This window comes from Schistocerca nitens, chromosome 4, assembly GCF_023898315.1.
Source record: "Schistocerca nitens isolate TAMUIC-IGC-003100 chromosome 4, iqSchNite1.1, whole genome shotgun sequence".
NCBI classification, from domain to species: domain Eukaryota; kingdom Metazoa; phylum Arthropoda; class Insecta; order Orthoptera; family Acrididae; genus Schistocerca; species Schistocerca nitens.
The window spans coordinates 646,894,039-646,910,074 of NC_064617.1; the positions used below are offsets into that span (position 1 = coordinate 646,894,039).

A 16,036-nucleotide genomic window follows, 5' to 3' on the forward strand; every position below is an offset into this window, starting at 1 on the left:
GGAATGAATTTTCCGGACACTCGACCCACGTTCAGATCTTCAGTTAAAACTGACTGAACTGCATAGAAACTTAAGTTTATCAGCCATCTGTACAATCAAAGCACACTAAGTTGTGAAAATTCACAACATTTTCATTCGTTTTTGAGGTGGAACGATGGCCAGACCATGGTTCATCTTCAAATGATTCGCGGCCATTTTTAAATCTGTTGAACCAGACCAAAACATTTGACTGGCTCATACAATTATCTCCAAAAGCTTTTTTTAATAGTTCATAAGTCTCAGAAGCTAATTTTCCAATTTTTAAACAAAATTTCACTCAAACACGTTCGTCCGTTTTTACGTCCATTTTCACGCAGACAGAATCAGGCAACAAGCCCTAACAGAACCTCACTCTCCAGCTGTCACAACGAACTGAATAAAGAAAATGCAATTTCCTGTCAGAGGGCATTCCAGGACAAGGCTATGACTCGCTCCCCACACTCTGTGTACCTGCCCGCCAAACCAGTAAGCAATAGCGGATCCATTCTTAAAGCTTTCTAATCACACCTCGTATATTCTTTACTGTTGTTTCTTGTTATCAATATCAGCTTATTCCCATGAATTAACAGTTTTCACTCAGTTAATACTCGGCAGAAATCAAGTCTGCATTTGGATCGGACTTCCTTAACTCTTGTGCAGAAAGGTGTGCAGTATGCTGCTGCATCCATTTTCAATAAACTACCACTAGAATTCAAAAATCTTAGCAGCAATCCACATGCTTTCAAATCAAAACTGAAGGGTTTCCTCATGGGTCACTCCTATTCTGTTGAGGAGTTCCTTGAAAAATTAAGCTGATTCTTGATGTGTTGTTGATTGTTTACTTAAACTTATGGCTTGACTTTTTTGGGTTCATAAACATTTTGTTTCATCTATTATTACTTTTATGTTGTAATTTCATGTACTGACACATCCCACGACCTTTGAGATTTGCTCATCAATTTGGTCCTACGGAACTAGACGTGTACATAAATAAACAGAAAATGAAGTGCCAAGTGGAGAAATCAGAACATTTCTGACAGTCTTCTGTTTGAGTTCAATAGCCAGGTGACAGCAGCGGAGGCAGCCAGAAACATTTACTCTGCATATGGAGATAATGCCACTGGACAGTGGACGACAAGAAAATAGTTTCCTAATCTTACAGAGGATTGTTTTGACATTAGTGACTCTCCATGTTCAGGAAGACCTTCTGGGTTTGATAAAGATTAAATAAATTTATCAATCCACAACGATCCACGTCAGTGTACTCGAGAACTGGCAAATGCGATGAACAGTGGTCTTTCCACCACTGTGCAACATATGCATGCAATTCAACAATAAAGTGTACGAGTACAGCATGCTCTAAGCTAAAATCACAAAAATCAGTGAGTGGCCACAAGTGCACCTCTGATTGCTCATCATCAATTGGTTTGTGAACAACACCAACCTCTCCTACCCTGCATCAAAAAATGGTGACAAGAATTGGTGTCTTTATACTAACATAAGGAAAAGAAAGCAATGGTTGAGCTCAAACAAAGAAAAATATGCATCAGGTGGAATACCAATGGTGTGTGTACTACAAACTGCTTCCCTGAGGTGTAACCATCACTGCTGACATTTATTGTGAACAACTGAGATGTCCTGCAGAGAAAATCCATGAAGAATGATCAGGAAGACGGTAAGTAATGTTCCACAAAGATAACACCTGCCCCCATTACACTACACCGACAAAAAAACAGTAAACAGAATTATACACTGTTGTAAATAGTGAAGGGGAATATATTATTGAAGACAAAGCCTATGTTGTGTTTATTAAACTTGTGGAAAAATGCTAAAAATGTATGCACCACCACAATATAAGTACAAGCTGAAAGTGCACTTACAGTGTCCACAATTCTGCTGCTGCATGTTGCCATTAGCAATTCATCAATGTTCACCATAGCCAAACAGGTCTGAATGTACAGTACTCAATCAGAATCACGCAATTCTATTAATCTTGGTTGTCAAAAATATCCCCCCCCCCCCAACTCTCCCCACCAAATATGCCATGATTTTTTAGCAATAATGAAATCTTATAATCCTTGTTATTTGTGATTTGATTGTTGTTTCTTCGTCTTCTTCTTCTCCTTCTCCTCCTCCTCCTCCTCCTAGATATGCTGCAGTTTTCGAGGTGGTGGTTAGAGTGGCACCACTAAGCACAGCTTCAACCGATAAAAGTGAAATGAGCAACAAAGATATTGTCACTTTTAACATAAATTATTTCCAAAGTGGTGGTTATGGTGAGACCATATAACTCAGCTTAAAATGCTGTGAGTGAAACAAAATAACAGCTAACTGCATTTACAAAGCATAGGAAACAATAAAGAAGCAATGTGACTGGCTATCTACATCTGACTTATGATTCTTTGTGTTCACTTATCATTCATCCTGTGAACAGTTACCAAAAGCAGGATGCAACATAGAAGTGTCAACACTGTAAGTGCACTTTTACCCACAGCAAACACACTGCCCAATCTCAATGCATGCAATGAAATCTCTGAATCTCGAAGAAATCGAGGGAGCACAATACATGGAGAGAAGAGTGAGAAAACAGGCATTGAGGCTGCCAGTACTATAATTTTCAACTGGCTCCTCCTTTAAATCGTGGTTTAGGACTGGACTTGCAGTAGGTATACAACATCCATCACAGAAACTTCTCCAATTAATACTGCAGATATATCACAGACTCCCAAACTTGTTCAAGCAATTGAACATAAGCTAATTTAAATCTCATATCCTTTTCACGTAAACAATATTACAGTCATCAGGTCACAATGCGCAAGACACTACACAATTTAAAAGGTTGGTTTCCTACAATAATAAACACCATTCTCTCATCACAAAACAGACAACTTAACACAAGTATATATTTTGTGTAGGTGATACTCCACTGCTCATAAGTATTTGAAAAACATGTAGCAGCTGCCGCCAAGATCTACTGATAAATAATTCCATTCAGGTATCTCATTTACCAAAAAGTAGAACACACAAGTTACATTTCATATATAACTGTCAATGCAACGTTATGTGGTGCACATGCTCACAAAATCTATCAAAGTCAGGAAGTACGTGACATACTAACAGGTTCCGTGAGCATGTACATCCACATACTGTTCCACTGACAGTTAAAAGTATCTTGTGTATTCTCTCCGTCAGTATGCAGGATACCTAAAGATAACATGCAGATCAAAGCAGCTCCTGACACTTGAAATATGTTTTTCAAGAACTTGCATAAGCATTACAGATATTTCTTAATTGTATCTGTATAACTGAGTGTCAGTATTCACAAAGAGTTTTCAGAACAATTTCCACTAAATGTTTTTCCCTGCCTCAACCTATATCAGCAATGTTTGTTGTTATTTAGCAAGATGTGTGGTTAAGATCTTAACAGCTACAATATGTCCTGTGTATCCTTTCACATTTTTTAAATCTTCAGATGTACCACATATGCTTGCTTCACTGTATGTACATCAAACCTCAATAACAATAAGTGAGAAAAAGCAGAACTTACAAGAAAATCAGGATTTGGGCCCAAAGCTGTATCATAGCCATATATGCCAATTGTCATCAAACCAACAAATTCCAGATTCTGACAAAAATCTTTAACGTATTTTACGAGTGACACAGCCTCTTCTGGTTCACATCCACTTTTCTCTGGAAAAATTAAGCCAATGTCAGAATCCATAGATTATAGGAATATCAAAAGTTGCAAGCTTAATGAAGTTGTACTATTACACGACAACTTTCAAAATTATAAAACTAAATATATACTGTAATAAAAGTAAAAGGTACAATCAGGCTAGTTATTAGTGTCGAATGCTAGCCAATTACAAAGTATATTAATCGCAGGAAGTGAGCATTTCATATAAGCTATGTTAAAAATACATTCTTTAGTAAATTAGATGGAATCAATACTTTATATTTTTCTGCACCACAAATAAGTGAAGCCATGGTTTTGGTGAGTTCTTGAAATTTTGCATGGCTATGGCCAGAAGGTAGAAGTAAGCAACCAGAGGATACATCGGGTAGTGTGCACTGGCAATGTTGATATCAAGTTAATGGTTCTGCAAGGCAGGTTTATGACACCACTCATGGGCGAAGAAGCACAGCCCAGCAGGCAAAATGGTTCAAATGGCTCTGAGCACTATGGGACTCAACTGCTGTGGTTATCAGTCCCCTAGAACTTAGAACTACTTAAACCTAACTAACCTAAGGACATCACACACATCCATGCCCGAGGCAGGATTCGAACCTGCGACCGTAGCAGTCGCACGGTTCCGGACTGCGCGCCTAGAACCGCGAGACCACCGCGGCCGGCCCCAGCAGGCACTACAATCAAATGTGGAGATGGGTGTGGAGTAATCAGGCACAACACAGGGCACTGATACATTATGAAAAACTTGTACGTTGCAGCTACAGCAGCACTTAATCTGTAAGCAGGGGCCAGAGAAAGCTTATGTTATAATTATTAAGGAACACTCCAGTCATCCCCTCCAGAGAGACTATGTTAGAGGTGTAGGAAAAGGAGTATAAATAAGGGAGCCCAGAGACTCAAGGCAAGCAGCCATGTTGCTATTCTGTCTGCGTCTGGAACTGGAGAGAACAACTATTGTTTAACATACAGGCCAACCACCATGACCAACTGGACCACTGAATCAACCACCACACACTGCTTTATAGACAAGCCACAGCTGTAGTGGAGTGCATCCAAAACTTGGCTCTGCACTGGTGTGGGGAGCATTTGCACTGATGCCCATATGCATGCCGCACTGCCATTGCCTGGATCAGCAGAGGCATTATGTTTTCTTCCATGGAATAAATTCAATGCCATGTTTGCCTATTTATCTCTGCACGCCCCGGCGTGATCCACCCCTCTCTCCCAAACCGTATCTGTCAATTATCCTGTCGCTTTATACCCCACAAGGCTGAGAGTCCTAACCACTTAGTGCCAAGAATGCTTGTTTCACTTCCCAACATGAAAAGTTAGGCTGCAATGTGTTCAATCACTTCCGGTGCTACCATTTGGTGAGAGTGTTGGTTTTGGTGAGTGAGCCATTGGCACTTGACATGAATTTGGTGGTATCAGCTCAGCACAATGTGGTGTGGTGAGTCTGGCTTAATTTATGTTATTTTTCGTGTTTTCTCTTGGTGTCAGAGTTAATTGTGTGAGCTAGGGCATGCAATGTTAAGTGTTACTTTTGTGAAGCCACAGGAAACTGTGTATTTATCTGTGTTTACAGGTAATGGTGGACATGATAATTTAGTGTCAGCAAGGTGCCCATTTGTAAGTTGTCTGGACACAATTTGCCTTGTACCAGACCTATAGTAGGTGCTTGTTCTGTGTGTATGCGAACTGGTTATCTGGCAGGTAGTAGTACCGAGTGTAGGTGGGTGATGATTTGCTGGAAGAATCAATTTGTGGTTAGGTTTTCGTGTGTAGGGTGGTTAAATGGGAGTTTGTGTTTTTTTTTTAATTTCTTTTTTAACTGTTGAATTAAGGTAGAAGTAGAGCACGCAAAATGGTGGAAACACGTACTACTACTACTACTACTACTACTACTACCACAGAAGCAGTTCTTGCTTTAACTTGGTGATTGCACATGTTAACAGAGAAACTGGGGCAAGAGAGACAGAGAAATTTTGAACTTAATAGTGAGCTAGAAGCTGGGAAAGTGAGTCTGGTTCAGCTGCAATTGGAGTCAGATGAAAATAAGGCTGGAATGAGAATGCCTTCTGTTCCATATGACCTGCATTAATTAATCCCTTTTTGGGCAAGGCAATGGAGGACGTGGCACTTTTTATTAAGGATGTAGGGATGCTGTGGAAGCACATGGGTGGTAAGATGAGATAACCCCACATGTTGCTAGTATGTAGTTCACAGGGGACACCCAAAAAAACAAACATTTTGAGAGTGGGCTGCTAGACTGTGCCAGCAATAACAAAAGCAAAACAGTGTGTTTTGTTTGTTAGAAATTAAGTACTTTGTCAATGCAGTTCAACAAGTCTGTGGAGGCAATCTCATGTAGAATTCGTAAACTGAATGCAAAGACATATGTAGAGACCAACAACGCAGAAGCTAATAGGATGTTGTTGCAAGAGGAAGAAAATAGAGCAGTGGGCTTTTTCTGTGTGGTGTATCCACAGAAATATCACTGAGGGTAGAATGGAAAATCTGCAACACACACACACACACACACACACACACACACACACACACAGACAGACAGACAGACAGAGAGAGAGAGAGAGAGAGAGAGAGAGAGAGAGAGAGAGTGGGGGGGGGGGGGGGTAGGTCGATTTTGGAACATAAAGAGTGGACCACCAGGTGTTATAGATGTGGTCGGAAGGGGCACGAAAGGAAGCAATGAAGACAACCAGAGTGCTATGTGTGTGGTGGAGTGGGCCACAGGGCATCTGACTAGAAATAGGAAAGATGGGAAGCACCATTAATAGAAACAGCTGTTAAACGCAAACGGAAGTGCTTCAACCCTTGGAAGGCAGTTCTGATAGACCTTAACAATACACAAGTTAGTGTACAGACAGAATGCTGCTTTATGAATGGCAGGAAACAGATTTTTTTATAGATACAGGGGCACATGTATCCATTGTAAGTATGGACTTCATAGGAAATTGGAGACTGGGACCGTGACATGATGATGTAGGTTACATGTGGTTGGCAATAATAGTGTGGAACAATTGGATACAGCTGTACAAGAGTTGTCAGTTGGGAAAACTACACTCAGCAAATGTTAGAAGGACTGTCGTGCATAAGCTAAGATTATGCAGTGATTCTCAGCCTAGGCTTTCTCGACAGACATCCATGCTACGGTTGATCTTTGGCAACCTACAGGAGGATTCAGTGAGACTATTTCAAATGGGGGAAACAGTTGCTACTGAAGCAATAGTGCAAGGTTCACTTATTGTAAGGGTTAGACCACCTGAACTGCGTACATTTTCAGTAAAGACTGATCAGCAGGATAAAATACCAGCAGTTACGGGGAAGATAGTGCGAGTTTCAGGGATACTGATTTGCCGAGAGAAACATTACACATGGCTGAACCCCTCTTACGCCAGATAGTTCACATGTTTTGTCAGTTGGAGTTTGGTGCGTGTGTGATATTTATGGGGAATGGACAATTCTGGTTAGATGGACAACTTTGACAGAGAAGGGGTGATTCTGACAAAGTGTGCAGTAATAGCCACTCGAAGTCTTGAAAGATGCGGACTTCGACAGATTGAGTCTAGAGAAAAGCCACAAGCATGCTGTCAACATGGAAGTGTTGCAAGGGAAAGGGGGTCACTTAAAGGACGGTGATCAAAGAGCCATGAAAAACTTGTTGCTGAGGTTTAGTGATTTATTCTGGATAACAAAATATGCATATAATTCTAATAATAAAGCTTGTTCATTTATATTATATTAATATGAGATTTCACTTCCCACTCAACGCAATTATTTATTTCCAAACTTTGGCTTTAAAATATCTGGAAAATCTCGTACCCTCACACTAGTCTCCAACAACAGGCACACTCAGGCAGTAATGTTACTGGGAGATATAATAACGAAAACAATTTTTTACAGTTTAATGTAATTGGGTAGATAAAAAATCTACTCACCAAGTGGCGGCAGAACACACACATAAGAGAAGGCTATAATTAGCTTTCAGAAAGAGTGGCTCCTCCTCCAGACAGAAGGGTTGAGGGGGAAGAAAATTAGTGAAGGAAAAGGACTGGAGATGTCTAGGAAAATGGGTAGAATTTGGACAGGACAACCGGAACTGTGGGTCAGCAGAGACTTACTGGATGGGATGAGAAGGAATGATTGACTGTTGGGGCCTGCACCGAATGAGATTTGAAAACCTGAGAGCTTAAAGTGGCACACAGGGTAACTGGCAAGACAGAGATTATTAGTAAAACATTGTGCACAAGTTTAAGAGTGGAAAGCTGAGTGCATTGTTCATAACAGAGGTGGGAGAGGGACAGCAAAAAATGGACAGGTAAGAAAATGAAAGATGCAGAAAACTAAAATGGAGTGAAGAAAGTAGTTACTGTGAAGAGTTGCTGAGATGGTACAAAGTAACGTACATTAAGACCAGGTGGGTGGCGAGGACCAAAGACATGTTGCGATGCTAGTTCCCACCTATGGAGTTCCAAGAAACTGGTGTCTGGGAGAAGAATCCAGATAGTGCATGTTAATTTCTTCCATCTTAGCATTTCTTCACGGTAGCTGCTCCTTTCTTCACTCTGTTTTAGTTTTCAACATCTCATTTCCTTAACTGTGTATTGGGGAGAAGAGGAGTTTGTGCCACAAATTGACTAGAAGAAGGGATCAGTTGGTAGGACGTGTTTTGAGGAATCAAGGGATCACCAATTTAGTATTGGAGGGCAGTGTGGAGGGTAAAAATCGTAGAGGGAGACCAAGAGATGAATACACTAAGCAGATTCAGAAGGATGTAGGTTGCAGTAGTTACTGGGAGATGAAGAAGCTTGCACAGGATAGAGTAGCATGGAGAGCTGCATCAAACCAGTCTCTGGACTGAAGACCACAACAACAACAACGTATTTTTGCTACCCCCTCACACCTCTGTTACATACAATGTAATCAGCTTTTCACTCTTATTAACTTGTGCATGATGTTTTAGTAGTAATCTCTGTTCTGCATATTACCAAGTCTTCCACCTTTAAGCTCTCAGTTTTCAAATCTTGTCTGGTGCAGTCCAAAACAATCAGTCTTTCCTTCTCAACCCGTTCCTTTCTCCTAGACCTCTCCAGTCCTTTTCCTTCATCCCTCTTCCTTCCCCTTCAACCCTTCTGCCTAAAGAAGGAGCCACTGGCTCCAAGAGCTTGCCTAATTACAGCCTTCTTTTACGTGGGTGTTCTGCCGCCACTTGGTCAGTAGACTTTTTATCCAATGTCACTGGTAGACAGGTGCACACAAGGGAAGGTTGTCATCTGTATGGTCTGATATGCGGACACGCAAAGCGCGTTTGTTTCAGCAAATTGTTGAAGCAAATGGTATGAGTTGTGGGAAGGAGCTTCTGGCAGCTCTAACTTACTTCCAGCGAACACACTGATTATATTAGATATTCATAGTGTAAACTGTACTGTTACAAAGGAGCAGGGTTGAGAAAACTTGAGCTTCAGGAAAGTGGAATGATTATTAATGGCATGACTTGTGAGGTAATCGGGATACAAGTGTGAGGGGACGTTCCGCTTGGAACACTACACTGTGAATTGAGGTATTATCCTCAACACAAAAATGATTAAAGTTACAGTGATTTAGTGGGAGCTCAATATTAAAGATTCAACATGAATCTTTGCAGAAGCAAGGAGCTATGCTGTGCCGCAAATGAGTATAGGCATGGATTTGGGGAGCTCTTTAAGATTCTGCGTATCTATAGCCAAAAGGTAGAAACTAAAGGACTGATGGATACATTGGGTAGAGGGAACTGGCAATCTTAATACTAAGTAAATGGTTCTGTGAGGCAGGTTTACGACAGATGAGGAAGCACTGCCTGGCTGTCAGTATATTAAGGTGGAGATACGTGTGGAGTAATCAGATGCAACAAAGGGCACTGATGTGATATGAAAAACCCATATGTTGGATTTACAACAGTGCCTTGCAACCTGTATGTGGGGGTCAATGTGGACTAGAAAAAAAGTGACAATTATTAAGGAACACTCCATTTGTCACCTCCAGAGCGAATGCATCAGAGGCATAGAAGAACGAGTAAGAATAAGAGAGGCCAGAGGTTCAAGGCACACAATCGTGTCACCATTCTGTCCATGCCTTGAACTTCAGAGAATGAAGATTGTTTAAACTGCAGGCCAACCACAATGACTGTCTTGTGATGAATTTCAGTGGTCAACCAGCCCGCTGAATCAACTGCCCAGCTCGATTGTACATAAGTGCTGCAGCCTCGGCAGGGTGAGCCCAAAACTGGACACTGCACGAGAGTTGGGAGTGCAGAGGCAGCCAGCTTCCGTTCTGGGTGACATCACTGGATCAACTGCATGCCGCTGTATGCAAGAATGGAGCCGGGCCGTGGTCTTACAGCCTCTCAGGTCCAACGCTGTTATCAATCACCAACCGAGACACCTTGAGCAGGTGACTAGGTGCCTTTCCGTACATCTATATCGACATTTATACTCCGCGAGCCACCCAACCGTGTGTGGCGGAGGGCACTTTATGTGCCACTGTCATTACCTTCCTTTCCTGTTCCAGTTGCGTATGGTTCGTGGGAAGAATCACTACCGGAAAGCCTCTGTGCGTGCTTGAATCTCTGTAATTTTACATTCCTGATCTCCTTGGAAGTAGGGGGAAGCAATATATTCGATACCTCATCCAGAAACGCACCCTCTTGAAACCTGGACAGCACGCTACACCACGATGCAGAGCACCCCTCTTACAGAGTTTGCCACTTGAGTTTGCTAAACATCTCCGTAACGCTATCACGCTTACCAAATAACCCTATGACGAAACACTCCGCTCTTCTCTGGATCTTCTCTATCTCCTCCGTCAACCCAACCTGGTACGGATCCCACACTGATGAGCAATACTCAAGTATAGGTCGAACAAGTGTTTCGTAAGCCACCTCCTTTGTTGATGGACTACATTTTATAAGGACTCTCCCAATGAATCTCAACCTGCCACCCGCCTTACCAACAATTAATTTTATATGATCATTCCACTTCAAATCGTTCCGTACGCATACTCCCAGATATTTAAAGAAGTAACTGCTACCAGTGATTGTTCCATTATCATATAATCATACAATAAAGGATCCTTTTTTCTATGTATTCGCAATACATTACATTTGTCTATGTTAAGGGTCAGTTGCCACTCCCTGCACCGAGTGCCTATCCGCTGCAGATCTTCCTGCATTTCACTGCAATTTTCTAATGCTGCAACTTCTCTGTATACTACAGAATCATCCGCAAAAAGCCGCATGGAACTTCCGACACTATCTGCTAGGTCATTTATATACAGGGTGATTCAAAAAGAATACCACAACTTTAGGAATTTAAAACTCTGCAACGACAAAAGGCAGAGCTAAGCACTATCTGTCGGCGAATTAAGGGAGCTATAAAGTTTCATTTAGTTCTACATCTACATCTACATCTACATTCATACTCCGCAAGCCACCCAACGGTGTGTGGCGGAGGGCACTTTACGTGCCACTGTTATTACCTCCCTTTCCTGTTCCAGTCGCGTATGGTTCGCGGGAAGAACGACTGTCTGAAAGCCTCCGTGCGCGCTCTAATCTCTCTAATTTTACATTCGTGATCTCCTCGGGAGGTATAAGTAGGGGGAAGCAATATACTCGATACCTCACCCAGAAACGCACCCTCTCGAAACCTGGCGAGCAAGCTACACCGCGATGCAGAGCGCCTCTCTTGCAGAGTCTGCCACTTGAGTTTATTAAACATCTCCGTAACGCTATCACGGTTACCAAATAACCCTGTGACGAAACGCGCCGCTCTTCTTTGGATCTTCTCTATCTCCTCCGTCAACCCGATCTGGTACGGATCCCACACTGATGAGCAATACTCAAGTATAGGTCGAACGAGTGTTTTGTAAGCCACCTCCTTTGTTGCTGGACTACATTTTCTAAGCACTCTCCCAATGAATCTCAACCTGGTACCCGCCTTACCAACAATTAATTTTATATGATCATTCCACTTCAAATCGTTCCGCACGCATACTCCCAGATATTTTACAGAAGTAACTGCTACCAGTGTTTGTTCCGCTATCATATAATCATACAATAAAGGATCCTTCTTTCTATGTATTCGCAATACATTACATTTGTCTATGTTAAGGGACAGTTGCCACTCCCTGCACCAAGTGCCTATCCGCTGCAGATCTTCCTGCATTTCGCTACAATTTTCTAATGCTGCAACTTCTCTGTATACTACAGCATCATCCGCGAAAAGCCGCATGGAACTTCCGACACTATCTACTAGGTCATTTATATATATTGTGAAAAGCAATGGTCCCATAACACTCCCCTGTGGCACGCCAGAGGTTACCTTAACGTCTGTAGACGTCTCTCCATTGATAACAACATGCTGTGTTCTGTTTGCTAAAAAATCTTCAATCCAGCCACACAGCTGGTCTGATATTCCGTAGGCTCTTACTTTGTTTATCAGGCGACAGTGCAGAACTGTATCGAACGCCTTCCGGAAGTCAAGAAAAATAGCATCCACCTGGGAGGCTGTATCTAATATTTTCTGGGTCTCATGAACAAATAACGCGAGTTGGGTCTCACACGATCGCTGTTTCCGGAATCCATGTTGATTCCTACATAGTAGATTCTGGGTTTCCAAAAACGACATGATACTCGAGCAAAAAACATGTTCTAAAATTCTACAACAGATCGACGTCAGAGATATAGGTCTATAGTTTTGCGCATCTGCTCGACGACCCTTCTTGAAGACTGGGACTACCTGTGCTCTTTTCCAATCATTTGGAACCCTCCGTTCCTCTAGAGACTTGCGGTACACGGCTGTTAGAAGGGGGGCAAGTTCCTTCGCGTACTCTGTGTAGAATCGAATTGGTATCCCGTCAGGTCCAGTGGACTTTCCTCTGTTGAGTGATTCCAGTTGCTTTTCTATTCCTTGGACACTTATTTCGATGTCAGCCATTTTTTCGTTTGTGCGAGGATTTAGAGAAGGAACTGCAGTGCGGTCTTCCTCTGTGAAACAGCTTTGGAAAAAGGTGTTTAGTATTTCAGCTTTACGCGTGTCATCCTCAGTTTCAATGCCATCATCATCCCGGAGTGTCTGGATATGCTGTTTCGAGCCACTTACTGATTTAACGTAAGACCAGAACTTCCTAGGATTTTCTGTCAAGTCTGTACATAGAATTTTACTTTCGAATTCACTGAACGCTTCTCGCATAGCCCTCCTTACGCTAACTTTGACATCGCTTAGCTTCTGTTTGTCTGAGAGGTTTTGGCTGCGTTTAAACTTGGAGTGAAGCTCTCTTTGCTTTCGTAGTAGTTTCCTAACTTTGTTGTTGTACCACGGTGGGTTTTTCCCGTCCCTCACAGTTTTACTCGGCACGTACCTGTCTAAAACGCATTTTACGATTGCCTTGAACTTTTTCCATAAACACTCAACATTGTCAGTGTCGGAACAGAAATTTTCATTTTGATCTGTTAGGTGGTCTGAAATCTGCCTTCTATTACTCTTGCTAAACAGATAAACCTTTCTCCCTTTTTTTATATTCCTATTAACTTCCATATTCAGGGATGCTACAACGGCCTTATGATCACTGATTCCCTGTTCTGCACTTACAGAGTCGAAAAGTTCGGGTCTGTTTGTTATCAGTAGGTCCAAGATGTTATCTCCACGAGTCGGTTCTCTGTTTAATTGCTCGAGGTAATTTTCGGATAGTGCACTCAGTATAATGTCACTCGATGCTCTGTCCCTACCACCCGTCCTAAACATCTGAGTGTCCCAGTCTATATCTGGTAAATTGAAATCTCCACCTAAGACTATAACATGCTGAGGAAATTTATGCGAAATGTATTCCAAATTTTCTCTCAGTTGTTCTGCCACTAACGCTGCTGAGTCGGGAGGTCGGTAAAAGGAACCAATTATTAACCCAGCTCGGTTGTTGAGTGTAACCTCCACCCATAATAATTCACAGGAACTATCCACTTCTACTTCACTACAGGATAAACTACTACTAACAGCGACAAACACTCCACCACCGGTTGCATGCAATCTATCCTTCCTAAACACCGTCTGTACCTCTGTAAAAATTTCGGCAGAATTTATCTCTGGCTTAAGCCAGCTCTCTGTACCTATAACGATTTCAGCTTCGGTGCTTTCTATCAGCGCTTGAAGTTCCGGTACTTTACCTACGCAGCTTCGACAGTTTACAATTACAATACCGATTGCAACAGTGCAATTGTACATTTGTTCGCTTGAGGCGCTGTTGACTAGGCGTCAGCGTCAGTTGATGCTAAGATGGCGACCGCTCAACAGAAAGCTTTTTGTGTTATTGAGTACGGCAGAAGTGAATCGACGACAGTTGTTCAGCGTGCATTTCGAACGAAGAATGGTGTTAAACCTCCTGATAGGTGGTGTATTAAACGTTGGTATAAACAGTTTACAAAGAATGGGTGTTTGTGCAAAGGGAAAAGTTCTGGACGGCCGAGAACGAGTGATGAAAATGTAGCACGCATTCAGCAAGCATTTGTTCGCAGCCCAGGAAAATTGACTCGCAAAGCTAGCAGAGAGCTGCAAATTCCACAATCAACTGTATGGAGAGTCCTACGAAAAAGGTTAGTTATGAAACCTGAACGTCAACTACCCGAGGCGATGGATCGGCCGCCAGGCAGCCCGTGACAGAGCACTTCATCACTGGCCTCCAAGAAGCCCTGATCTTACCCCCTGCGATTTTTTCTTATGGGGGTATATTAAGGATATGGTGTTTCGGCCACCTCTCCCCGCCACCAATGATGATTTGAAATGAGAAATAACAGCAGCTATCCAAACTGTTACGCCTGATATGCTACAGAGAGTGTGGAACGAGTTGGAGTATCGGGTTAATATTGCTCGTGTGTCTGGAGGGGGCCATATTGAACATCTCTGAACTTGTTTTTGAGTGAAAAAAACCTTTTTAAATACTCTTTGTAATGATGTATAACAGAAGGTTATATTATGTTTCTTTCATTAAATACACATTTTTAAAGTTGTGGTATTCTTTTTGAATCACCCTGTATATTGTGAAAAGCAATGGTCCCATAACACTCCCCTGTGGCACGCCAGAGGTTACTTTAATGTCTGTAGATGTCTCTCCATTGAGAGCAACATGCTGTTTTCTGTTTGCTAAAAACTCTTCAATCCAGCCACACAGCTGGTCTGATATTCCGTAGGCTCTTACTTTGTTTATCAGGTGACATGCGGAACTGTATCGAACGCCTTCTGGAAGTCAAGGAAAATGGCATCTACCTGGGAGCCTGTATCTAATATTTTCTGGGTCTCATGAAGAAATAAAGCGAGTTGGGTCTCACACAATCGCTTTTACCGGAATCCATGTTGATTCCTACATAGTAGATTCTGAGTTTCCAGAAATAACATGCTACGCGAGCAAAAAACATGTTCTAAAATTCTACAACAGATCGATGTCAGAGATATAGGCCTGTAGTTTTGCACATCTGCTTGACGATCCTTTCCTTGTCAACTCCTGTTAACTCAGATACTGCTCTGATTGTTAAACGGCGATCTTGTCGAACAAGTTTACTGATTTTTTCAATGTTTGCATCAGTTTTTGCTGACAATGGTCTGCCAGTGCGAGTGTCATCACTGGTGTCTTCACGGCCATCTTTAAATCGTTTAAACCACTCAAACACTTGTGTTTGCGATAAACAATCATCGCCGTACACTTGTTGTAACATTACAAACGTTTCACTTGCAGATTTTCCTAGTTTGAAACAAAATTTGATGTTAACACGCTGTTCTTTCTGTACACTCAACATTTTCCGACGCACAGACAAAACGCCAACTACTTAAAACAGACGCCACGGGCAGACTGAGTGCAGGAGGCAGATGAAACTCGAGCAGTAGGCGGAGCGAGAGTCACGTGACAGGCCACGCGACTTTCAGCCTTATTGCATTCGTTTTATTGTTTCACCAGTACTAGTCCGGTTTTTTTCTAGCCACACCTCGTAAGACCAGAACTTCCTAGGATTTTCTGTCAAGTCGGTACATAGAATTTTACTTTCAAATTCACTGAAAGCTATATGCATAGCCCTCCTTACACTAACTTTGACATCGTTTAGCTTCTGTTTGTCTGAGAGGTTTTGGCTGTGTTTAAATTTGCAGTGAAGCTCTCTTTGCTTTCGCAGTAGTTTCCTAATCTTATCAAGATAAAAATATACATTAGGGTTAACATAAACTCACTCACTCATTAATGTCATGTATAGGATTCCTGGTTAGTCCAAAGGAATTAAAATTTCTGCAAAATTAA

The 16,036-nt window shown here is 42.0% G+C and overlaps 1 protein-coding gene across 3 annotated transcripts in view; it reads right to left on the bottom strand.

Annotated features, from left to right (window-relative positions):
- LOC126251525 (pyridoxal phosphate homeostasis protein) overlaps positions 1–16,036 on the bottom strand; it is a 73,572-nt gene that overhangs the window by 45,313 nt on the left and 12,223 nt on the right. For all 3 annotated transcript variants that reach the window (XM_049952016.1, XM_049952015.1, XM_049952014.1), the window contains exon 4: positions 3,566–3,708. In XM_049952016.1, coding sequence (XP_049807973.1) covers positions 3,566–3,708 — 143 coding nt within the window. The remainder of the gene's footprint in view (positions 1–3,565; positions 3,709–16,036) is intronic.